The sequence below is a fragment of the Chiloscyllium plagiosum genome, chromosome 37, assembly GCF_004010195.1.
Source record: "Chiloscyllium plagiosum isolate BGI_BamShark_2017 chromosome 37, ASM401019v2, whole genome shotgun sequence".
NCBI classification, from domain to species: domain Eukaryota; kingdom Metazoa; phylum Chordata; class Chondrichthyes; order Orectolobiformes; family Hemiscylliidae; genus Chiloscyllium; species Chiloscyllium plagiosum.
In genome coordinates, this window is record NC_057746.1 from 30420230 (window position 1) to 30447221 (window position 26992).

Consider the following 26992-nt stretch of genomic DNA (forward strand, 5'->3'; position numbering starts at 1 on the left):
TCTCCCTACCCCCACCCCCCTCTCATTTATCTCTTCACCCTGCAGACACCCTGCCTCTATTCCTGATGAAGGGCTTTTGCCCGAAATGTCGATTTTCCTGCTTCTCGGATGCTGTCTGACCTGCTGTGCTTTGCCAGCACCACTCTAATCTAGACTCAAGGGGAAGAGGGACCAGCAGGAAGTCATTGTCCACAGTGGAACTAAATCTTGCTGACTTATCAACTGAAAACACAATTATCTAAAGCCTCTCCTTATCAATTTTTAACTCACTGATTGTTGCAAGTACCTCTTCTTCCACTATGATTTGGGAAGCATCTTTGACCTTAAATGAAGAAAGATGAGACACAGATATGTAAATTTACTGCTTATATTGTCCTTATGATGTAAATATGCATCTTAATCTTACCAACAATTGAGATTTCACAATGTGTAATATGGAAATTACCTTGCACTCATTTAGTTTACAACGTCTTGTTAGCAACAATTTCAGACCTCTGACCTCTACCCTGACCCTAAACAAATGAGAACAACCTAACATCTAGGATGATGCAATCATCCTGAGTTTAAGCCTATTTTATAGATTTGGATTGTAATTGCAGCAAATCCTCAACCATTTGTTTTTATCCCAGGTCCAAAAGAAGGGATAAAGCTTCTCTGTGAATTTATTCCCACTGAAAGTGTGGAGTTGGAACTTGGTATCCACACAATAAAATGAAACTGTTCCAGCCTCATAATTAAGATAAACCCCCACATTTCTTGGAATGTAACCAACTGGGAGAGGGGATCCAAGGGAAGGTCTTATATGAAACTGATCTTCACTCCGCTGGATGGTCCAGAATCCATTCTCTGGTTTCAGTCCAACACTTCTCTTTCTGTCCACAGATTGTGCAGCTACTCCCAGTCTCCAGTGCCGATTCCCTGACACGTCCACTTCCCAGAAATGTCTCCCTGATGTGAACCCTATTGATCCCAGCACAGATTCCCGGATTGTAAACCTTTTTATGTTATCAGCGAGGCTCCTTGCAGTGCCGGTCCATCTCACACTTTTCAGATCATTAGACAACTCAAGCTCTGGATGTGCTGTTTCTTCATCAAGGGTCACAGAGACTGGAAAAACAAACAAAATTAGACAGAGTCACTAGAGGTTCTTCTGAGGAGACACTTAGCACGTCTGACAGCATCTGTGAAGAGAAATCTGGATTAACGTTTTGGGTCCAGTGATCCTTTCTCAGTACCACTCATTGGACCTAAAATATTAATTCTGTTCTCTCTTTGCAGATACTGCCAGACCTGCTGTAAGGCTGAGGAGATCACAGCGTTATGGCAGTGAGAAAGGGACTCACTGAGTGCATGTCTGAGGGAGGCAGCATTTCCAGCAATGTCTGTTTTTATTTCAGATTTACAGCATCCGCAATTCTTTCAGTTTTCCTTCTTTGGAGAAACTGATTAGGAATTGGAGAAGGGGGAGGATTCATTGGGGGAATCAGGGCAAAGAGGCTGAGAGTCGTAGAGTTTTACGGCACATACATATTGTTGTGGTACCCACCTCAACATCCTTTCAGGCAGGGAGTTCCAGTTATTGATTATTCTCTGGGTGAAAAAATTCTTCCTTAAATCCTTTCTAAACTTTCTGTCCTTTAACGTAAAGGTATTTCCCACCCACCCCCTCCTTGCACAAGAGCAGGCAGATGGAACTGGTTTAGTTTGTGATGATGTTTGGCGTGGACTGTTGGACTGAAGGGTCAGTTTCTGTGCTGTTTGAGTCTATGACACATACCGGTCCGAATTGTTTTGTGTACCTCAAAACAATGCTCCAATAAAAAACTATATTCATTTCCAAGCATTACTGACTTTTCCCTGTGACAGCTAGCTTCCATTTAACTTTCTCTGAAAAATTCCTTATTGAAGGAGAAATTAAAATAGCTTCAAAGATATTGAAAAGATTAATTCTGAGTAAAAGTCTGACTATCATGAACACTGGCATGGTGGTTAGCACTGCTGCCTTATATCGCCAGGGACCTGGGTTCAATTCCCGCCTCAGGCAACTGTCTGTGTGGAGGTTGCACATTCTCCCTCTGTCTGTGTGGGTTTCCTCTGGGTGCTCAGGTTTCCTCCCACAATCCAAAAATGTGCATTGGCCATGCTAAATTGCCCATAGTGTCCAGCGATGTGTTGGTTAGATGTATTAACTGGGGTAGAGTAATAGGGGAATGTTTCTGGGTGGGTTAATCTTCAGAGGGTTAGTGTGGACTTGTTGAGCTGAAGGGCCTGTTTCCACACTGTGGGGATTCTAATTCTATCATTGTGCAAACAATCTTGTATCAACAGCAAATGACTGAAAGGAATCAGAATAATGGAAAGAAAGTAACTCATCAATTTCTTTGGTCCAGATTGGTGCAATTGAACTGTGTTTCCTTGATTTTGTTTTTCCTTTCACCACCCTTAATATCCATTCTTGTGCATCTGTCTGTTTGTGAAGGGGGGAGTTTAAGCATGCGTAGAGTTTAGGATTTACAGCTAAACGTTAGGAATTCATATTTCCTTTTTATCATTGGTTAAAGACCATTTATTTGCAATAAACTGTTACTTTCTTGTTAAATACAGGAACATAATAAGCATTTTGTTTTCACATTAGTTTACCGGTAAATTGGCGAATTTAGATAATTTGGTTAAATTTCTTCAGATTTGTAATAGCCCCAGGACTAGTTGCACTTGATTCCTATTGCAAATGCCCCAGCTAATTGTGACAGCTTTCTGGGAGTGTGTGTACATGGGTCCAGGTATGCCTATTGATCAAAGTGTGTGTATATGGATAGTGATATGTGTACACATAAGTAAGGGAATACATAACTGTGTAGATCAATAGGTGTGCATATAAATAACAGTCTGCATATGGATAATGGTATGTGCATATGTCTGTGGGTAGGGGCTGTGTGTTAGAAGTGTATGTGTACCTGAATAGAAAGATATTTGTATATTGGTGGGACATCTGTATATATGGGGAGGGACTCAGATTCAAGATCATTCCACAATCCTCCTTTCAAGATAGAGTCAGAGTCATACAGACCCTTCGGTTCAACTGGACCACACTGACCATGTTCCAAACTAAACTAGACCTACTTGCCCGTAATTGGTCCATATCCCTCCAAAAGCGCAGCAGGTCAGGCAGCATCCAAGGAGCAGGAGAATCGACGTTTCGGGCATGAGCCCTTCTTCAGGAACCCATTCAGGAATGGGTTCCTGAAGAAGGGCTCATGCCCGAAACGTCGATTCTCCTGCTCCTTGGATGCTGCCTGACCTGCTGCACTTTTCCAGCAACATATTTTCAGCTCTGATCTCCAGCATCTGCAGTCCTCACTTGCTCCCATATCCCTCCAAACCTTTCCTATTCATGTACCTGTCCAATTTTTAAAAAAATGTTGCAACTGTATCTGCATCCATCACTTTCTCTGGCAGTTCTTTCCACACAGGCACCACCTTGTGCGTAAAAAGGTTGCTCCTCATGTTCCTTGTAAATCTTTCTCCCCTCACCTTATAATATGCCCTCTAGTTCTGAACACCCCCACCACAGGGAAAAGAATCTTGCTATTTATCTTATCTATGCCCCTCATGGTTTTATAAACCTCTATGGTTTATAACCACCGTAGGCTCAGTGGTTAGCACTGTTGCCTCACAGTGCCAGGGACCTGGGTTCAATTCCACCCTCGGGCGACTGTCTGTGTGGAGTTTGCACATTCTCCCTGTGTCTGCGTAGGTTTCCTCCCACAGTCCAAAGATGTGCAGGTCAGGTGAATTGGCTATGTTAAATTGCCCATAGTGTTAGGTGCATTAATCAGAGGGAAAATGGGTCTAGATGGGTTACTCTTTAGAGGGTCAGTGTGGACTTGTTGGGCTGAAAGGCCTATTTCCATACTGTAGGGAATCTAATCTATAAGCTCACCCCTCAATCTCTGCACTCCAATGACAAAAGTCCCATGCAATCCAGCCTGTCGCTTTCACTCAAACCCTCCAGTCCCGGTAACACCCTGGTAAATCTCTTCAGAACCCTCTTCTCCTTCCAAAGCAGAACTGTACACAGTGCACCAGAAGAGGCCTCACCAACATTCTGTACAACCTCAACATGACATCCCAACTTCTATACTTAAAGGTCTGAGTAATGAAGATAAGTGTGCTAAACACCTCCTTAACCACCATGCCGACATGTGGTGCAAATTTCAAAGATTTATGTACCTGAACCCCTAGGTGTCTCTGTTCTACAGCACTATTACTTGATGGTGAGACTTGATACAGACATCTCACCCTACCCTTATCACAGCAAACAACCATCACCATCAGACATTCGAAAATCAGTATGAAATCCATACTTTTCAACAAAATATATACATAAAAACCAACAGATTAACATCATAGGACAGAGAGAAGCAACATTTGTACCCAAGACCCTCCTCACTGCCCTCAGATCACACTCAGTTTCTGAGTGAGTGGGTGGGACAAATGTTGATCTCCTTCTGCTCAGCCCAGAGCAGAGGACAGCCTCACTGATCACCAGGAACATTACTCTGCAGAGATATGTTTCTGCAGAAGGAGGCTGCTCCATTTGAATTAAATATAAACGTAGGAGGACCCAAAGTGAAACTTCAGTTCTGCCCCATGTGAGGACCCCCACATTTGACACATTGGCATTCCTCAGACTTGCCCTGTTTTCTCAGCACAACCTTGTGTAAAGACCCTAACGCTGCGCACTTCAGTTCCAAACGGACAAGTTCTCAGTGGACAGAGGACACCAGAAAAATCAGCTGATCTGGAAAAGTAGCAACCTGGTAAAACACCCTTCCAAGGTTGTATATAGTACTAAACAAAAAGACTCTCTTTTGCTAAAAGGAGGAAGGGGACTCAGATGCACATTGGTTCTTTACAATCATGTTAATACTTTGGGATACTAAGGTTGTCATCATTGCTTATACTAGCAAGCTAAATATCTCACCAATACTGACTGGAAAATATTGATTAAGGTCTTAACTCCCAGATACCTCTCATCTAGACCATGGAAATAAACAGTTTTATATGAGGTAGTTAGAGTTGTCAAACTTCCTATCAACCTGGCAACTGAGAGGATGAACAAATTTTTGATTAAGGTCAATCAAATCTTTGGACAGCTGTAAGTATAAGCCTTCAACGTGGTGTGCAATCATGTTGCTCTCCTCAAATACAGCAAACATCAGTTGATTTCATGACCCTCACCACTCTTCCTCCCTCCCACGCTCCCAGGCAGCAACAGGAAGGACTTGGGTCATGGTAATTTTACTGGACTAGTGATCCAGGGATCCAGAGATCCTGATGAACCAAAGAACACAAAAAGCAGGAAGCCATTCAGCCCCTCATATCTGCTTCACTGTTCAACAAGATTATGGCTGATTTGTCCCAGATCTGAGAAGGACATGGGCCAAATGTAGGCAAATGGGACTAGTTCAATTCAGGAAACATGGTAGCATGGACAAGTTGGTTTGAAGATGTTTCCGTGTTTTATTACTCTGCGATTCTATACCTCTAACTCCACTTCTGTGCCAGCTCCTCATAGACAGATGTCAACTCCCATCTGAGATGGAAATGTGTTGCTGGAAAAGCGCAGCAGGTCAGGCAGCATCTAGGGAATAGGAGAATCGACGTTTTGGGCATTAGCCCTTCTTCAGGAATGAGGAAAGTTGGTCCAGCAGGCTAAGATAAAAGATAGGGAGGAGGGACTTGGGGGAGGGGCGTCGGAAATGTGATAGGTGGAAAGAGGTCAAGGTGAGGGTGATAGGTCAGACTGGGGTGGGGGCGGAGAGGTCGGGAAGAAGATTGCAGGTTAGGAAGGCGGTGCTGAATTTGATGGATTTGACTGAGACAGGCTGGGGGGAGGGGAAATGAGGAACACATTTCCATCTCTGATCTCCAGCATCTGCAGACCTCACTTTCTCGTCAACTCCCATATGTCTACCTCCTCTTCAATACTTGTAGTGATCTAGCCACTACAATTCTCTAGATTAGAGAATTCTGGGCATTTACTATTCTCTGTGAGAGTATATTCCCTCACTATCTCAGTTTTAAATGAGTGTCCTGTTATTCTGTAACTGCATCCCTTAGTTTAAGGTTCCCTATTAGTGGAAACATCTTTTTAACATTCACCCTGTCAACCCTCCCCTCAGTCTTGTATGTTTCAGTATGACCACTCCTCATTTTTCAAAACTCAAATGAATAACCTGTTTAGAGATTCTTGATAAATTAACCCCTTCATTCCAAAACAACAGCCTAGTGAATTTCTTGTGAACTGCCTCCAAAGTCAGGATGTCAATTTTTAAATAAAAGGACTAAAACTGTCAGTTTCACCAACACCCTGGACAGTTGCAAAACGATTTCCTATTTTTAAACTCCAAACCCTGAGCAATAAAGTCAAACATTTCTTTTGCCTTCTTCATTTTTGCTGCACCTGCTTGCCAGCTTTTTATGTTTCATATACAAGAATTCCCAGACCTCTCTGCTGTATTTTGAATCTTCTGTTATTTAAATAATAGTTTGCTTTTTGATTCTTTCTACTAAAGTCTTCCTACCTCATACATTAATCTCTGCCTGCTACTCCATTTTTGCCCACTCACTCAATCTGTGCTTAGGTTTGGGGGCATGAGTTCAAACCCCAACAAGGTGGAAATTAAGTTCATTTGGTGATTTTTTAAAAAAAATGGAATTGAAAGCTAAAATCAGACATGAGCAACATATCATTTAGGCAATGACATGTGTCATCTTTACCCTGACTTGCAAGTGAATGCAGAGCAACTGCAATGTGGTTGACACTTGAATGACATCTGAAATAGCCTAGCAAACCAGTTAGTTCAAGGTCAATGTCAAATATGCAAGAAATATTGAATTTATTAGCAACACAAAGCCCATTAAAACAAATGAAACTCCTGCAGTTCAAAAAAGCACCTCATCATGCCTTCTCAAAGGTAATTAGGGATGGACAATAAATATTCACCCATTGAGCAGCACCACATCACATGAAGAATTTCTTTTAAAGACTTATACTTGCTACCATGAGCATGATAAGCATGATTTACCAAGTGGAGAATGAACATTACAAGGAGAAAATATTCTGCTGGGATTAACAGAGTGTCTGTTTGCTGAAATATGTCAGGCGATGGGTTCTGAAGTGAATGCCTCATCTGAGAGACCTTGGACCTATTTTTGTAACCGCCCTGTTCAGAAATGTTACTGCACACCTCTGAAGGGGGTGAGACTTGAAATCAGGCCTCGCAGTCCAGTGATAGGGGCACTAATAGTGCACCACAAGAGAGACCCTGAGAGACCTGATAAAGGAGCAGCGCTCCAAAAGCTAGTGCCTCCAAATAAACCTGATGGACTATAACCTGGTGTTATGTGATTTTTAACTTTTTCGATGACATATTTGTTGTATGACTAACACATTGATTCCAATCAAAGTATTTGTTTCTCAAACAATATTATTTTGCAATTATTTGGTTCTAAAATTTACACTTTGATATGTTTATATGTAATGAATCAATTATAACATCTAAATCAGGACCAATTAACCAATCTGAGTTTTACCAGGCTTGATGGCTTCCAGGAATTCTCTCCAAATTGTGTACGATGAAGGGCCACGGAAATGTCCATCATTCAAGGCACCATCTACTAACTCCAGTGTGTCATTTTCCTTGTAAATCCTGCAAATATTAAAAAGTTTATATGTTGATTGTCATTTCTTTTTCTGAACAATTATACTTTTCAACCTATCGTTTCATTAATAAACATATCTTACCTGCTTTTCGCACAATTATCGTCCTGAAAAGAAAACACACATCTGAATTGATTGGGAATGAACAAGCAGATCTCAACAGCAGAAATTTCACATGCATAATTTATATCTTGAAAGAAGCAAGATATAAAGAAGATTTACAATAATGATACCAGAAGTGTAGGGATTTATATAAGGGGAAAGGTTAGGATACTTTTCCTGATAGAAATGAAATTTGAGAGGTAATGTGTGGAAATCATTAAAATTATGAAGTAATTCAATAGGATAGAATTGTTGTTTGTGCGGGCATTCACATCTCTATGTGAATTCAGATATGAGAGATGATTTGGAAATGCCGGTGTTGGACTGGGAGGACAAAGTTAAAAATCACACAGTACCAGGTTATAGTCCAACAGGTTTATTTGGAAGCACTAGCTTTCAAAGTGCTGCTCCTTCATTAGGTGGTTGTGGAGAATAAGGCAATATCTCTTATGGTGTTATTCTCCACAACCACCTGATAAAGGAGCAGCGCTTCAAAAGCTAGTGCTTCCAAATAAACCTGTTGGACTATAACCTGGTGTTGTGAGATTTTTAACAGATACAAGAGAGTAGATAACTTAGAAACAGCTTGATTATTGGGACAATGATTAGAATGCCAAACTTGTTACATGTGGGGCGGTTGAAACAATAAGAATGAATTGATTGATTTATGGTCATATCTACCCAAATATTGTTAACCAGCAGTACAGGCAGATAAACAAGGACTAACAAATCATAGAGTGATTTTTAAAAAATCACTTGGACAGAGGCATACAGGTGACATTGCACAGGTTGTGCACTGGGTAAGATCAGCATTATTTGAGGACATTAAGAGTTAAATAGGAATTTCTATGTTAACATTAACACCAAGAGAGTACAATTCTCTGCATGGGCTTTTTACAGCCTAAAGGTCAAAATCAGCAGAATTTCCAGGAAGGCCTTGGGAAGTAGAAAATATGAACTAATTAGAAGACACAAGCGGAAGGTGTAGGTAAACAAAAGTTAAACAGGTCAGGAATATGGCAAAACAGGACCTGACAAACCCAGCTAAGACAATGGGCTGACAAAGTCGTGATTTGAATAATGGAGCGTGCGCACATGACCAATTGTGAGTAAAAGAATTGCATTTCCTGTATTTAGCAGAGTTCTGGTCCAATCTAGTGGAGGTCTAGTTTTCCTTGGGTCCACTTGAATAATCCCTCTTTTGAGACTCCTGTAGTCAATCATTAAAATTAACCACAACGAGACATTAAAAGAAAACTAGGTAAGTGCATGAAGAAGTAAAAAATTTCAAAAATATTTCAAAAGTGAGTTGAGGTAGGTGGGGGAGCTCCTGTGCAATGAAAACACCGACATAAATCTATTGGGCAGAATGCCCTATCTCTGTGGAAAACTATGGAGAATTTAAAATATAAACAGCAGAAATTACACCAAAATCAAAAAACAGAAAGAGTTGATCAATCTTATTTCTGTCAGATAATCAACAGTCTGGCTCATATACACGACTTTCACACCCACTCCATCATTCATATTCCCGCACCCAGAACATCTCATGGACTAATGTGAACTGCAGGAAAGTATTAAACATGGTGCATTGAAATAATTACAAGCTAAGTCTCAACATGAGGGCAATTCACCCTCAATAAGGCAACAGCAGGTAAACTGAATATTATTAAGGCAACTGCAGATGGTCGATTCTTGCGAAGAGCGTGAAAGGTTATCAGAGGCAAATGGGAATGTGGATCGGAGGTTATTATCCAGCCATCAACACATTGATTAGCAATGCAGGCTAATTGTGGGTGGTGAAAATAGCAGATTCATCCAGAAGAGATATCATCACCCATGGGTTTAAATCAGATTGAAATTATTGGTCAAGGATATATTTATTTCTAAATTCTCGCCCACCATACCATGACCGTTCATTTTCACTGAACCTAATTAAAGTGTAATCCGCCACCTTCAGAAACATCACCCCGTCTTTTTCTCGCAACTGTGTCTCCAATGTTGAGCGTTTTTCCTCAATAGAATTTAAATTCTCTTGAATTTTTCGAAGGTTTTTCTCCATTAGTTTTAGAATCCTCTTCTCCTCTTCCTTGAGATCTCTGAGCAAACGTTGCTTTTTCTCACTGAGAATTTGGTACAATTCAGCAAACTCGGATGTGATGTGAGTCTTCAGACTGCTCGCCTGTTCCTACAAACAACATTGAAAGATGATGATGTCCCGCTATGAAGGGAACAAAACAAAACCGATTTCTGGAAAATTAACGCTTAGAGCCCTTACCCGAACTTGGGAAATTCTCTCTTTCTGCCGTCTCTCCATTTCTGAAACCTCCCATTTCTTTTCTGTGATAGATTTCAAAGATGATTTCACTTCACCCTGAATTTAAGACAGAAAATACCACAGTGATCACGGCTTTAGACCCCGAAGGTGTGATAAAATAATTAGGTTACGAAATCGGTTCCTTTTTTACCTTGTAGATCTCAACAGCTTCTTTAATTGATATGAAGTTGTGAGATTTGTGTTCCCGAGAAACTACACAAGTGTAACAGATCAATTTCTTGTCAGTTTCACAAAACAGCTTCAGTTCTTCCTGATGTTCCTCACAGTGATGGTTACTTTCCTTCTCTTGTGGATTCAGATTTAATTTCCGAGCTTTCTTGGCCAGATTTGCTAAGGCCCGATTTCCCCTGAGGTTTCTGTCCGGAAACTCCTCTCTACATTGCGGGCAGGAGTTTATTTTCTGCCTTTCCCAACTCTGGGTGATACAGAAGCGGCAAAAGTTGTGTCCACAATCCAGTATAACCGGATCGGTGAAGAAATCTAGACAAATGGGACAAACGGTCTCCTCGGTCCAATTCTCTCCCTGCTGTCTGGAAGCCATGATCAGTGGCAGCACTTCCTGAGTCAAAACAATTTCAGTTTCATTTTCAATGTTCCCGAGCTGCTGAATACATTCGATTACAAATTCTCAGACTATATTCACTACAGTGCGTTTCTTCCCTTGCTGCTCCAAGTCCTGTCGATCTGGAAGAAACACACTACGTACAAACAATAAACACGACTGGAGGCAGGGGAATAATAAACATTCGCGGGTAAAAGGGAAGATCCGGGGTAGGTTGGCACTTGGCATGGGACAGAAGTGCAGGAGGCGGCTGTCCTTCAGTCATCTGACTCCAAGCAGCTGGGAGCTCCTCTTCGGGAATGGGTCGCGAACTTGTGGTTAATTTGGCAGGACGCTTGCATTTAAGTGCATTGCACATCGCCTCCAGTCCTGGCCCTTTATATATAGGGCGATGATATCCCTCTTCATGGTCACTCGGGTGGACACTTGTGTCTTTGCGGACGTCTAATGCAACCATTCACACAGCCTGTATTGGCGCATACATTTCTTTTACCCATTGGCTGCCCATTTCTGTGTACTTTTCCCCGTATAAGAGTTCAGAGTGAGTTGGCATGTGGGAAACTTTGCATGTCACACAGTCTGATCATTCGGTGAATGGAACTTCTTACTGTTAAGGTAGTTTGTCGAGTAATCCGGTAAAACAGATAACTTTCTAAGTTTCTCAATTCTGTGAACCTGCCATAAATGTAAATGTGTGTGTATGGTACAAGCCTGGTATAAAATCTAACATTCTCTTTTTTAATCCCTTCAGCAATTTTTGTGCAATACCACAGGGAGGTTACAGAAGCATACTTATTAATTATAGTCACCACAAATGAGAGAAATCAGATAAATTTCTGGAGAAATTCAATAGGTCTGGTAATATCTGTGGAGAGAGAAACAGTATAAGTTCTGAGTCCATTGACTCCTCTTTGGAACCTGAAAGTGGGATGAAAAATGATGGTCTGTATGCTGTTGACAAGAAGGAGGATATGTGAGTGGTACAGATGTGAGGGTGCTCATAGCGAAAAACAAAGAAAATGCTACTGGTAATGAAGGAGTGTTCGAAATGCAATTTGATGTTAATGATAAGACTCAATAGTTGAAAATAGCTTGGCTTTGCTGAGAGTAAATCGATGTAAAGGGACATAGGAGGAGCACTTATAATCAAACTAGGGTAGATTGTTCATTCTCTTAAATGATCGAACTCAGTGTCAAATCATGACAGCTGTAAAGTGTCCATTCCCGGTGGTGCTGTAAGTGACAAAGCTGCCATCAGTTGTAAACATTTATAAATGATTCCATGTTGTCACTCTTCCCTCCCTCTGTCATCTTCTTCAGTCCAAGCAGACAATGTGTCATCCATTTTGACCCTTTTCTCCCCAATGTTTGATGCTTTTTCCATTCTGAGCAGTGTCTCCACTTACTTAAACTCTAAAACACACAAATTCACTGCCTGAAGCACTCCTCCTCTCTGTGTTGTATTTATCAGTTAAGATACTTCCTAAATAAGACATATTGATTGTGCTGATTAACATCTGATCCTTATATAGTTCGGTGTCCGAGTTTGTTTGATAATGTCCTTACCAATTGTGTGTTTTATACACAGCAAACATATAAATGAAAATCATGCTCGGCAAGAACAAAATTTCCAGACTCCCCTTATCCCTGAAGTGCTCTGTCTTTTTGTGTTTCACTTTACTAATGTCACCAGGTTACAGACAAATAGGTTTATTGAAATCACAAGCCTTCATTGCACTACTGCTTCGACAGGTGAAGTCACCTGTCAAAGGAGCAGCGCTCAGAAAGCTTGTGATTTCAAATAAGCCTGTTGGATTCTAACCCAGTGTCGTGTGACTTCTAACTTTGTTCACCCCAGTCCAATACTGGCACCTCCTGATCACAATTTTACTAATGATGCAAGAAGCTTAAATACTGAGGAATGAAGAATGTTTTCACTTTTCAGAATACATTTTATAGTTTTTTTATATACAACAAGGGAAGCATAACTAAGCATAAAAACTAGAAGTAGACATAAGCAATTCAGCCACTCAAAACTACTCTGCCATCAAATAATGAGCAACAGCAGAATTAGGTTTGTTGTCATTTGTACATGTTTTCTGAAAAATATTATTAAAATATCATAGTTCTATTACATTTTGGGAGCACTGCTGCACCTGAACAGAGATAATGACAAAGGGACTGCTTTACTGAGGACCTTTGCTTTCCAGTGTCATCCTGTCACCTTGAAAAATTGAATGTGGGAGCTCAGTCGGGAAGCTCAGTCGAATAATACAAGTCGGGAAAAAGTACCAGGCATGAGGCAGCAATGGAAATGGATGATATTCTGGAGACAGTAATAAGGTAATAGAGGGAAATAGTGAAATGTGTGACACAGGACGGGAGAGGCAAAGGGGCAGATCTTCAGAAGTTACTCAGTGTTAAACTGAATGGGAGTGTGAAAGGGAGCATCAGCATGAACTCAGCTAGAGTTGAGGGGCTGAAGGGGACAATTTTAAATTCCCAAACTCGATGAAAATGCATCTTTGTCACTTTTTAGCATTTGGAATTCCCCGTCAGGATTACATATTCCAGTGCAGAATAGAAACAGAAGCACAGAGAAATCCCACCTCCACACTGGGAAAGAGGTGAAGACATGGAGGATAAGACTAAGTTGTTTGACTGAAGCAGGAAGTAAATGAAGGAAGGAGAAACACAAGATATTTAATTTGCTTTTCATTGCTTCATAGAATCCCTCCAGCATGGAATCAGGCCCTTTGGCCCAACAAGTCCACACTGACCCACGAAGAATAACCCACCCAGACCCATTCCCCTACCCTATATTTCCCCCTGCCCCAACCTAACCTACATATCGTTGAACACTATGGGCAATTTAGCATGGCCAATTCACCTAACCTGCACACCTTTGGATCTTGGGAAGAAACCGGAGCACCCAGACCAAACCCACACAGACACGGGGTGAATGTGTAAACTCCACACAGACAGTCACCCAAGGCTGGAGTCAAACTCAGGTCCCTGGCACTGTGAGGCAGCAGTGCTAACCACTGAGCTATCATGCTGCCCCAGTTAGTGGTTACTTTAAATAAAAAGGTATGTTCAGCCTTAGACTTCTTTAATATTTACTAATGCCTCTCTCAGACTCAACTACAATGTATACAAAGAAGTCATTTATAAAGTAATAGATTTTTTAATCTTAAACCTGCACTGATCTGACAATTAAGAAATTAATCCATACCCTTGCACCACCATTTGTTAGCATCCTTATCCATTCTTACTTCAGCTTTTAAAGCCTTTTCATTCTCAAACATTGTGTTATGGCATGAAGTAAATGTGAGATAAATGCCACATCATTAATTTAAGTGCTGAGTCAAATACTCTAATTTAATAATAGACCTACTCCAACTATTAACTTTGATATATCTTTTAAATAAAAAGCATGTTGGGAACCAAATGTGCAAAAACATTCATTAATGCTGACTTTTTAAACAGCTAGGTAATGAGATACTTCATTACTTGTGAGGAAAAGTCAACAGAAGGATACCTCTACAGGGTGGGAGGAGACTCCTCCAGAACATAAACATTACCAAAGATCATTTGGGCTGAATTCCCTGTTTCTGTGCTGTTTATGGTGCGTAAATAATCATAAGCAAAAAAAAACCTAACTGTAGTAAGGAATTAAACTTTTTTTAAAAACAAAGTTAACACAGGTATAGGTCTAAGTTAACCCTGTAAATCGGAGACCAGTTTTTTTAAAAATCCATTTGTGGGATGAGGGCTTGGGCTGGCCATGCCTTCTTTTACTGCCATTTACTGAGCAGTTATCCAATAGGTCCATTTTTGCTAATGTTGAATTTTAGCAAAGTGGTAGTTACCAATGGGAAACTTGAAACCTCCGGGATGTTTAGGAAAAATAGTATGAGGATCCAGTGGAAAAATATAAATGTAGCAATTATTCAATCACTGACAAAAAGATCATGGATTCTTTCTTTTTAAAAAAAAGCTAAGATTTTTGGAGGTGTATTTACCTCCTGGCTGATTTACCCTCGAGCAATATACCAATGAACACTAAGTCACTTACTCCTGCAGAATATTGCTGTCTGTAGTCTGTGGGTAACCAAAGTCCATTAACTCATCAAGTAGTTCATAGATTATAACAAAGTTATCATGAATACTTCCTTCTTCTTCCAGCTCTTTAAAATACTCAGAAAATACGGGGAAAGTAAAGGGGACAGAAATGTCAATGTCAAAATACTATAGTTCAAGCTTTAATGTAATGATGAAGCTCCAGAAACAACACCTTTTACTGCAGGTAGGAGAATGCAAACTCAAGCTTACAAGACCCACATAACCGTTTTCAACCTCCACTAAGCAGAAACAGACTCCTATTGTTGGGAAAGGAACAAAAGAAGACAAGGTCAACTAAAGCCACACAAGTCTTGATTACACAGAGGTAGCTGAGCTTTCAGGGCTAGGTAATCTTAGTCAATGCAGGCAAGTCTAATAGAGTCAGCTATCTCAATCAGTATCTAAAAGCTAATCTCAGAAATAGCCTGCAGAAGGGTCTAGAATCAGGGGATAGAGTTAATAAATTAGTGGACTCACGTCTGAGACTGAGACAAGAGATTCGTCACTATGCTCTGAGGGTCATTAGTCTGTGGAATTCTCCTTCCCAGACAGCACTAGAAGCTAGGTCATTGAAAATGTTTGACCATGAGTTGCATAGTTTTGAACAGCAAAGTTATCAGTTGAAGACAAATGTATGTAAAGCTTTAAAAGACCGTGCAAGAAAAGGATGTGTGTCTGATTTCATTCTTCACTATCTGGCCTGGAATTCATTTACCGATCTATTACAAACTTAGAAGAGCCTTATAATTTTGACAGCACGAGCACATGCACTAGAGTTTCAAAGTTCTCAAAAATAATTGGAGAATCACCATCTCTGTAACAAAGCAACAAACTGTTGTCTAAAATGACACATTTCAGAAATGTTGGTGGGCGGCACGGTGGCACAGTGGTTAGCACTGCTGCCTCACAGCGCCAGAGACCCGGGTTCAATACCCGCCTCAGGCGACTGACTGTGTGGAGTTTGCACGTTCTCCCTGTGTCTGCGTGGGTTTCCTCCGGGTGCTCCGGTTTCCTCCCACAGTCCAAAGATGTGCAGGTCAGGTGAATTAGCCATGCTAAATTGCCCGTAGTGTTAGGTAAGGGGTAAATGTAAATGTAAATGTAAATGTAGGGGTAGGGGTATGGGTGGGTTGCGCTTCGGCGGGGCGGTGTGGACTTGTTGGGCCGAAGGGCCTGTTTCCACATTGTAAGTAATCTAATCTAATCTAATCTAATCTAATCTAAAAATGAACATTTGCATTCTGTATATGGGTGAATAACAGGATACATAGGGAGTCTTCCAACTTGTTTAATTCCACCCTCTATGCAAACCAATTTGAAAACCTTTAAAACATTTAAAAAGGAAATGGGAAAGCTACTGATTCACCAGAGCAGCGAGATATTTTGGGGATGGGAGGAAGAAATAAAACTAATATCCTCACGTGTACCACGTAATATTGAAAAACAAACACGAGAGGGACACACGCATTCTCCTTGGAGGTTGCGACAACTGTAGTGATTGGAGTCAAGGTATTTAACCTAGTGGCCATAATTGCTTTCACCACCCTGCACCCTCTCCAAACAACTGGAACCATTTAATCACCTGGGAGATATTAAGAACCAATTCCAGAATTTTCAAATATTGAGTGCAGTAAAACAAGAAAAGTTCTCACTTAATAACAGATCACAAAAGAACACATTGCAATCTGCAGAACATCTACAAACATTAATATGTGAGCAAAAACAACTGGAAAGTTCCATAATTTAGAGCAAAGTCCAGAAAGTCCTATTGATAAACAATACAGCTGGAAAGAGATAAGGAAATGTTTAATCATTATGCTATATGGCGTGGGGTAAGGTTGGTGGACCAGTTGGCATGAGAAAAGGCAGCGTAATAGCTGGAAAGGGGTAGAGTTGTATGGATGGGACAGAACACCCTTGTATCTAGCTTAGTAAACATTCAATGTTAACACAATTAATTGGCAAATTAGTCAATGACAAATAAATGAGCCAGAGCTTAGTCTCATCTAACTGGCATTCTGCATTAGCTGGTGTGATGATAACATATGGAATATGAACAACAAACTTGAACCATTCTGAAGTTGTGAGGCTGACCAGTATGAAGGAGCTTCTCTCAGGTCCTGGACGTGACTATATTAGGAGGTGAGATGACATCCAGTTCAGACAGTCTTCCAGTCTTTTAGAAATATAATTAAGAAAATGAATAATTGAAAAGAGGGTAGAAATAAGTCAGTGCAATATACAAATTATCTGTAACTAACTTGGTGAAGCTGATGAGGCTGAACATATTAATGATGTTGTTTATGGACTTTCATATAAATTCTCCAAAGTTTCATCCAAGAGACTGCCAACAAAATGAGAGCATTTTGAATTGGAGGTAACCTGTCTGCTTGGATAGGGAATTAGCTACAAGGCAGAAGTGAGAAAGTTCATTGGTCTGTATGCACCAAACTAGGGGCATATTCCAGGCATCCGCACCGGGAACACTACTTATAAATATAAATAAAGCAACGTGGAAGGAATAGAGCTGCATATCTAAATATGTTCACAACTCTCAGTGAAAAGGTACAGCAACTAATTTTGATAGCAGCAAAAAGTTGCCAAGGAACACAGATAGATAAGGTGAATCAGCAAAACTTGAGACAAAAAAACATTCGATGTGGGAGAGCATGAGATCATTCACTATGGCTCAAACAAAGTTCGGTCAGAACATTATCCAAATGGTAACAAGTCAGGAACTGTCCTGGAGCAGATTTGGGAGTTCAACCAAAGCAAAGTTAGTGGACAGGTACAAAAGTACATTTTAAAAAGGTGAATGGATATTACCTTTTATCACAAGATGGCTGAATTCAAAGGGAGAAACAATACAGCAAAAAGAGAAATCATTTTCTCTATTGGGATAGTCCAGAACAAGGAAACATCATTTTAAAATTAGACCCAAGTTGTTCATGGATGCTATCAGGAACAGTATTTCACATTTTTACTGGCATTTGTCCATTCACAAACAATCTATTTTGAATAGGGTGCCTTTACAAGGTATACCTTTGCTGAAGTTCAATCCTTGACAGGTAATAGTGCTGCACATGAAGCCAATAGTCTCTGTGGATATGTCATAAGCTACTTAAGCTGCTGATCATTAAAGTTGCGGATGCCAGCCCACCGGTGGCTTGCCATTTGGTACAATAACCAACATTCAGAGGCTTCATGTCAAGCTTGCAAACATCTTCAAAGTGAAATTTGCGTATTGTACTGGTTATTTGGTTCCCAAATACAGAAAGTCATCCAACATATGATTGCTTTCCATCTTTGAAATAGCCTTGAGCCAACAAAGCCACTACTGTTTCATGAATGCTAACAAATGTGGGAGCACAGCTACCTTCATGCACTTGTTCTGCGAGGACATAACATGCTGCAAAGATAGAAACTGTTGAACTTAAAGTCAGAGATGGTCCAACTCTCCATGCTGAACAGATATCCCAACCCAATCTAGTCCCACTTGCCAGCATCTGGCCCATATTCCTCCAAACCCTTCCTACTCATATACCCATCTAGATGTCTTTTAAATGTTGCAATTGTAACAGCCTCCACCACTTCCTTTGGCAGCACATTCCATACATAAACCACCCTCTGCGTGAAAAGGTTGCCCCTGGGTCACTTTTATGTTTTTCCCCTCTCACCCCAAACCTATGGCCTCCAGTTCTGGACTCCCCCATCCCAGGGAAAAGCCCTTGTCTATTTATCCTAGCCATGTCCCTTATGATTTTATGAACCTCTAAGGTCACCCCTCAGCCTCCGATGCTCCAGGGAAAATAGCCCCAGCCTGTTCAGCCTCTCCCTATAGCTCAAATCCTCCAACTTCCTTATAAATCCTTTCTGAATGCTTTCAAGTTTCACAACATTTTTCCAATAGGAAGGAGGCCAGAACTGCATGCAATATTCCAAAAGGAGCCGAACCAACATCCTGTACAGCCACAACAAGACCTCCCAACTCCTGTACTCAATACTCTGAACAATAAAGGAAAGCATACCAAACGCCTTCTTCACTATCCTATCTACCTGTGACTCCACTTTCAAGGAGCTATGAACCTGCACTCCAAGGTCTCTTTGTTCATCAACACTTCCCAGCACCTTACCATTAAGTCTATAGTTCTTCTAAGACTTGCCTTTCCAAAACGGAGCACTTGACTTTTTTGTAAATTAAACTCCGTCTGCCACTCCTCAGCCCACTGGCCTATCTGAACAAGATCCCATTGTAATCTGAGGTAACCTTCTTCGCTGTTCACTATACCTCCAATTTTAGTGTCATCTGCAAACTTACTAACTATACCTCTTATGCTCACATAAGATCACTCTAGCTAGTCTCCACTCGACAAACAGACCAACTGAGAATTATGCACCAGAGGCAAAAACTGGGCAAGTGTAACTAAAACTTCATTCTCAATTACTCAGACTGACTCATAAACCTATCAAGGAAGAGACACAAAGGAGAGTTAATATTGCAGAGCAGGTAACCCAAATAGTTTATTTGCTGATCAATTCGTTCTTTGCTCTGTTGAGAAGTTTGGTATTTTGAGGCATGTGTACAAAGGTTGAGATGTATATCATTGATGCTAGTTGTTGCTGAATGCAGTCAAAGTGCAAAACAAACATACTAATTACAAAATGCATGCTTCAGGGACACAGTAGAGACCCATTTTGCCCCAAGCTTTCTGATCTATTAGTTGGGCATTGTCGATTCTGGATGGATCTGTTTGTAAGAACAGAGTAAATTAACAACACCCTTGTGAAGGGTCCAGTGCTATTTGCTAAATGTGAAAGCTCTCTTCCCTTCAAGCTTGCCATGAGGGAAAGTGGGCCGAAGGGCCTGTTCTGTGCTGTATTGTTCTATGTTCTATACCAGGAGTAGTAGTCTCATTAGACGTGGAAAAGGCATTCGACAGGGTTGAATGGTCATATTTGTTTTACACATTGGAAAGGTTTGCGTTGGAAAGGTGTTTACCAAATGGGTCTCAACGCTGTATAGTGATCCCACGGCAGTTGTGATTACCAATGGATTAGGATAACTTCAGTGTGGATAGGGGCTGCCGTCAGAGATGTCCTCTTTCGCCATTGCTATTTACGCTAATAATTGAGCCACTAGCAGAAGCTATATGGGCTGACCCTAATATAAATGCCCCGAGGATTGGTATAGGTAAACATAAAATGACCCTTTATGCAGATGATGTTCTTCTATTTCTCAGTAATCTCCTGATGTACGTGTCTCGCTTAATCCAAATTATTAATACATTTAGTGTATTTTCAGGCAATAAACTTAATTTCTCAAAATTGGAGGCTATGCCAATGGGTGGCCTAGCTAGTATATCCCACTTATTGGATGGATCCCACTTTCCCTTTCGGTGGTCCCTGGAGGGCTTTTTATATTTAGGCATTTTTATTACCCCAGTATTTGTTCAGTTGTATAAGGCTAACTTTGTGCATTCACTGGAGAGGATAAGGCAGGACCTCCAGCGATGGGGAGACCTTCCAATTTCCTGGCTAGGTAGAATAGCACTAAATCAAATGAATGTCCTGCCCCGTCTCCTATACCCTATGAGAATGCTTCCGATGATGCTGCCAAGGCTGGCACTACGTAAATTATATAGCTGGTTGGGTTCCTTTATCAGGAGTCATAGACAGCCACTCATTAAGCTGAAGAAGCTACAGCTTCCACAGGCAAGGGAGGGTTGGATTTCCCAGATTTTAGGAAATATCAGTTAAGTTCCCTATTAAATTACATAGCCGATTGGGTCTTGTCTGACCCACAATCAATCTGGCTGGACATCAAGGCTTCTCAAGTAAAATGCCCACTTATTAACCTTTTATTTTCAGACAAGAGGAAAATCATTATGGATCACTGTAAAAACCCTATAATACTAAATTCAATTAAAGCTTGGAATACAATGCGGCAAAATGAGGGCAACTCACTTAAAACATCCCCCTATTGCCCCAATAGTGGGAGCATGGGGATTCCAACCGGGGCTTACAGATGCCACTTTCAAACTCTGGAGATCCAGGGGTATCTCATGTTTAGGGGATCTGTTTAAAGAAGGGGTCCTGATGTCTTTTGAACAGCTGCGTCAGAAATTTGGATTACCTAATGGAGACCTCTTTCGATACTTCCAAATTCGACATTACATACAGAAGAAGACTATGTTATTAGATAGTCTTTATAAATCAGATCGAGAATGTAGAGTGCTATGGCCAATGGGGGTATCTTCCATCAGTACTATTTATCATTTTTTACATGATGAAGTATTGGGAGATATGGACAATCTGGTTAAAACATGGGATCAGGATTGGGACTAGAAATCGCTATAGAAACATGGAATGACATTTGGGAAAACGCCAGAAGAATCACCATCTGCAACAGAACTCAGGCCATTCAGCTGAAGATACTTTATAGGGTCCATATAGCACCGGATCGATTGGCAAAATTTAAGGCAGGAGCATCTCCAATGTGTCCCAAATGTAAAATAGAGGTGGGCATTCTTGTACATTGTCTATGGACCTGTGTTTTAAAAACTTCTCAAGGTCAGGTTCGTAGGAGAGTAGTCTGACACAGAACAAACGACCAAGAGGCGAGTCTGCTAGAATATGAGCATTTTATTCCCCGCAGCGTCGCCACAACCAGGTCTCATACTTACAACGGGTCTGGCTTATACTCACTCTACATGTTACCGGAACTGGGAGCCGTCAGTTCTCGTAGAGCGGTTGCCAACAACCCACGCTCGGCGGTTAAACGTAACCCCGGAGCAGACTCACCGAACTGGAGACTTTTCCAGCTGATATACTCTTTTCCAGATATAAACATTCATGTGAACAGCAGAGCAAGGCTAAAAAACACATTCCATTCTGGTTACATACAGATAAGAAGATTCACACGGGGAGGTGTGTAATAAGATTCACACGGGACTAAGCAACACCTCCATTCCGGTTAGATTCACACATGTATTGGGACATAATTTTAACCCTTTCACCACAACCTGTCATAAGATCCGTAGATATTGGACTAAAGTAGCAAGTGCTCTGACAGAAATCTTAGGAACGGAAATTAGAGTGGACCCTGTATCTCTCCTTTTGGGCTTTTCAAACTTACCCTCCCTGAATATCACGGGAAGAGATTATTTTCTATTCTCTCTTTCTGTGCAAGGAAATGTATTTTGGTAAACTGGGTGGCTGAGGGCCCCCCTGGACTTTCAAATTGGCACAGATTAATTATGCTTACAAATATGGTGCACCAGAAGACCGCATTATTCCATAAAATATGGCAGCCCTTCTTGAATTATATACAAACAGATATTTCAGCAATCCTAACAAGGGCTTTTATTTAATTGAGATGGCGAACCTGGCTGGTCCAGGGCCTCTTGGGAGAGGAATCCCGCACGAATACGGGTTTTGTTACGATTTGATGTTAATACATTCCGAGCATGTATCTCACGGCCCAATTTCTGTTATCCGTCAGGTTGTTTTAAAAATTTTATTTGAATAATGTAAGAGATTTAATTATACGCTCTGGTTAGTTGTAGGTTAAATTAGTAGTTAGTTAAATTTTGTTTTTTTTCTTGGTATTTTTTCTTTTGTTAAATTTTGGTTATTATTTATTGAAGATTTAATTGTATATCAATGTTGATACTTGAGTTTTTTTATATTTCATAAACTTGTAAACATATGTTAAATTTTCAATAAAAATATCTATTAAAAAAGCTCTCTTGTCACAGAGTGACTGCTTGCCAATACAAGACCTCAACACCTGTGATCTTTCAGAGCAACTGCTCAGAACTAGCTTTGTGAAGGATACAATATAAATTATTATGTTTGATCCACATGAATTGGACCACTTCATGTGATAGGATTGGTGTGAGGGAGCACTCTTCCTCTTTCTCCATCAGAATAGACATGAAGTGTTCAATTTCCAACATCTCCCCATAATTCCGACAAATCAGGACCTTAAAATGAGACCTTCATGTCTATTTTATTTTAATCTTCTGGCATTTATTTCAACAAGTATTTCATCTACAGATAATGTAAAGTTTGGAAATTCAGTGGGATATTTAGTGATGACTGATTGTCAATGGTGGTTTCAAGCACTTAACTCCTGACGTCTGACCCTAATTGTAGAGTCAGGTCATTCTGACATCAGGAATGATGTGACCACCTCAGAAACCCAGCTCCTTTTCCAGATCCCAATCTGAACCAGAGCAGATTCTCAGAAAATGGTCCAAGTCCAGAAGAATGGATGCAGTTTCTCTGTGAATTTATTCCCTTTGGAGATAGGATGAGATGTCTGCATTGTAAAATGAAACTATCCTAGACTCATAACTGAATTAAACTCCCACTTTCCTGGGGATCTCAACAATGGGAAGAGGGGATTCCGGAGAGGAGTTTATATTAAACTGATTCCAATACCACCCAATGGTCCAGAAACCAGGCTATGGGCTCAAACTGACCCATCTTTTCCTCTCCACAGACTCAGCAGCTACTCCCTGAATCCAGTACCAATTCTCCACCACCTCCACTTCCCAGTAATGTCTCTCTAATGTGAATCCCTCTGATCCTTATGCACAGGGCCAGATTATAAACCTGTTTGCAACGTGAGGAAGGCTCCTCTGGATATGAGCCCATCTCAAACTCTTCAGCTCCTTGGACACCTCGAGCTGTGGATTTGCTATTTCCATATCCAAGGTCACAGAAACTGGGAGACGAAGCAGAGAATTACAAAGTAGGCACATATGTGTGGGATGAGATTGTTGGGGTGTGTGTGTGTGTGTGTGTTGAGGTTTTTGAGGTGGTGTTTGTTGGGATGGTGGTTTTAGGGGTGTGTAGGAGTTAGTTGGTTGTGCATGTAGAGGTGCTGGATTAGTGGTGCTGGAAGAGCACAGCAATTCAGGCAGCATCCGAGGACAGGCAAAATCGACGTTTCGGGCAAAAGCCCTTCATCATGAAGGGCTTTTGCCCGAAACGTCGATTTTGCCTGTCCTCGGATGCTGCCTGAATTGCTGTGCTCTTCCAGCACCACTAATCCAGAATCTGGTTTCCAGCATCTGCAGTCATTGTTTTTACCTCGTGCATGTAGAGGTGTAGAGGGAAGGGAGTGTAAGTCTGATGGTGAGAGTTGGGGTTATGCCTGGTTTTTGTGGGTGGTGTGTGTCCGGTTGTGCACAGGAGAGGTGTTTATGTGTGGGTGGGAGTGTATGTGGGTGAGAGAATCAGCAGGATGTGTTTGAAGCTCTTTATATTTGGGGTGGTAGTGAGGTATGTATCTCCGGGGAAGATTTGGGCGTATGGGGAAGCATGTTTGGGCATAATGTTTTTGGTGTGTTTTGGGGGGGTATTTACTGTGTGCAGCTGGGTATGAGTGTCTACACGTGCGTGTGTGTGAGATTTGTGTGGGTGTGTGCATTTGAGGGAGTGGAGTGGGTGTGTTTTGAGGATGTTTGGAGTTTGTGAGAGCATGTTGTGAGGTTGTCTATGTGGGGAAGGGGTGTGTGTGGCATGATGCAAGTTGTACATGTGACAGGGATGTGCTGGGTGTGAATTGTGGGGATGGAGGGTCTGGGTGGGCACAAGTGTGTGTGTGTGTGTGTAAGGGGGAATTTGCGTAGATGTGAGAGCGAGGAGAGTTATGTGACGTTGTGTGCTGGTTGGTGTGATCTGTATATTGGCATGCACTGCCAGAAAGAGTGGGTGTGTGTGTGTGTAAAGCTTTATACATATATATGTATATATGCATAGGTCTGTGCCTGTATTAGATTAGATTCCCTACAGTGTGGAAACAGGCCCTTTGGCCCAACCATTCCACACCGATCCTCCAAAGAATAACCCACCCAAACCCATCTCCCTCTGACTAATGCACCTATCATTCTGGGCAATTTAGCATGGCCAATTCACCTGACCTGCACATCTTTGGATTGTGGGAGGAAACTGGAGCACCCGGAGGAAACCCACTCAGATACAGGGAGAATGTGCAAACTCCACACAGTCGCCTGAGGCTGGAATCAAACCTGGGACCCTGATGCTATGAGGCTGCAGCGCTAACCACTGAGCCACTGTGCCTACTAGCATATGTGTGTGCACATATGGAATTATGTCTATGTGTCCATGAAGACAACTGTTACCCTGTTTGCATGGGAGGAAAATTGCTCAATTACTCCAGTAAATTATTCAAGGCAGTGAGATATTTTACACAACAGATGGAAAACTGTTTTGGGCACTGACCCCAAGACTGGGGAAAGAGAGAGTGGGGCTTTTGGGATAATCTCCACCTGAACTGTGCTGTAACCACTCTCCAAACATTACAGATTAAAAAGAAAGTATCAGGCAATAGTTTGGGATATGGATTCAGATCATTATAACCAGAAAGTAACAGGACGGGAAAAGGGATACAAACCCAAACACGTATCAGCAAATAATATCAAGAGTAGGTAAAAAAATTAATGAAATGGTTTTTATCTGAATGCACACAGTATTCATATTGAGATAGATAGATTGATAGCATAAACCAAAATAATTGAATGTGATCGGATAGTCATTATAGAGATACGGTGTTCCAATAAGGCTCATAGCAAGTACTTGAGGAACACCATCTTTCAGTTCAGCTCTCTACAACCTTCTGGACTCAATATTGACCAAACATTTTGATTTAAGCTTTTCTCCACTTTTTTTAAAATCTCTTATATTTCTTTATTCAATTACTTTGCATTTGGACAGCCAATATCCAGCCATTCATCGTTCATCTAAGCACAACATTTGTTTCACTTTCCCTACCACTACTCTACTTGGTTTTTAATAACGTAATGCCTCATGTCCATTACCTTTCCTTTTGGCCTTCTTACATTATTCCTCAACAACAATAGTGTTCGATAGCGATTGGTGCTGAGTCCACTTTTGTTAGTCATTTATTTAAACGATTTGGATGAGAAAATAGGATGCATGGTTAGTAATTTTGCAGGTGACACCAAATTTGGTGTTATAGTGGCCAGTGAAGAACGTTATCTAAGATTACAAAGAGATCTTGATCAATCAGGTCAATGGACAGAGGAGTGGCAAATGGAGTTTAATTTGGATAAATGTAAGGTAATACGAATAAGGACAGGACTGATAAAATTAATAGTAGGGCCCTGGGTAATGTTGTACAACAGCAAGACATAGGAGTTCAAAACATAAGTCTTTGAAATTTGTGTCACAGGTTGGCAGGATGATTAAGGCATTTAGCACACTTGCCTTCATTGCTCAGTCCTTTGAGTATAGGAGATCGGAAATCAAGCTGAGTTTGTACAGGTTGTTGGTGAGACCTCTTTTGGAGTACTGATGCAGTTCTGGTCACCCTGTTATAGACAGGATATTATTAAACTGGAGAATCGACGTTTCGGGCATATGTCGAAATGTCGATTCTCCTGCTCCTCGGATGCTGCCTGGCTTGCTGTGTTTTTCCAGCACCACATTTTTGAACTCTGGTCTCCAGCAACTGCAGTCCTCACTTTCTCCTATTATTAAACTGGAGAAGGTTCAGAAAAGATTTAACAAGATATTGCTGGGAATAGATGGTTTGAGATATAAAAATAGACTGGAAAGGCTTGTACTTTTTTTCACTATAGGAGGTTGAGGGATGACCTCATAAAAGTTTATAAAATCATGAGGGGCATTGATAAGGAGAATGATAAGGGTATTTTCCCTTGGATAGGAATGTTCAAAACTAGGGGTTATATTTTTAAGGTGAGATGATAAAAGATTTAGAAAGGACATAAGGGGCAACATTTTTACATAGAGATCGGTTCATATGTGGAATGAACTGCCAGGGAAAGTTGTGAATGCAGGTACAGTTAGAAATTTTAGAAGTCATAGAATAATTTCATTAATAGGAAAGGTTTGGAGGGATATGGGCTAAGTGCAAGTAGGTGGGACGAATTTAGTGTGGGAATATGGTCAACGTTCCTTGTTGTACTGAAGGGTCTGTTTCCACGCTGTATGACTATGACTCTATAACTGCTCCTCCTTTTCACTGTTTACAACTATTAGATTGCTCACCTTCTTAGGTTCTGATGATAGATCATTGACCTAAAATGTTAATTCTGCTTTTTTCTTCACAACTGCTGTATGGCCA

The 26992-nt window shown here is 41.0% G+C and overlaps 1 protein-coding gene across 6 annotated transcripts in view; it reads right to left on the bottom strand.

The window, feature by feature from the left end:
• The window catches only part of LOC122541445 (zinc-binding protein A33-like), an 83835-nt gene extending 72639 nt beyond the window's left edge, over positions 1-11196 (bottom strand). For 2 of the 6 annotated variants that reach the window (XR_006309601.1, XR_006309602.1), the window contains exons 1-6: positions 10297-11196; positions 10107-10202; positions 9783-10016; positions 7811-7833; positions 7600-7715; positions 996-1107 (exon numbers count right to left, since the gene is read on the bottom strand). Coding sequence is in view for 2 of the 6 variants with exons in the window: in XM_043678223.1 (XP_043534158.1) it covers positions 575-1107; positions 7600-7715; positions 7811-7833; positions 9783-10016; positions 10107-10202; positions 10297-10707 (1413 nt within the window). In the remaining 4 variants the exon portion in view is untranslated. The other 4 variants (XR_006309604.1, XR_006309603.1, XM_043678224.1 and 1 more) reach the window with 4 other exon arrangements.
• Between the last annotated feature and the right edge of the window lie 15796 nt (positions 11197-26992).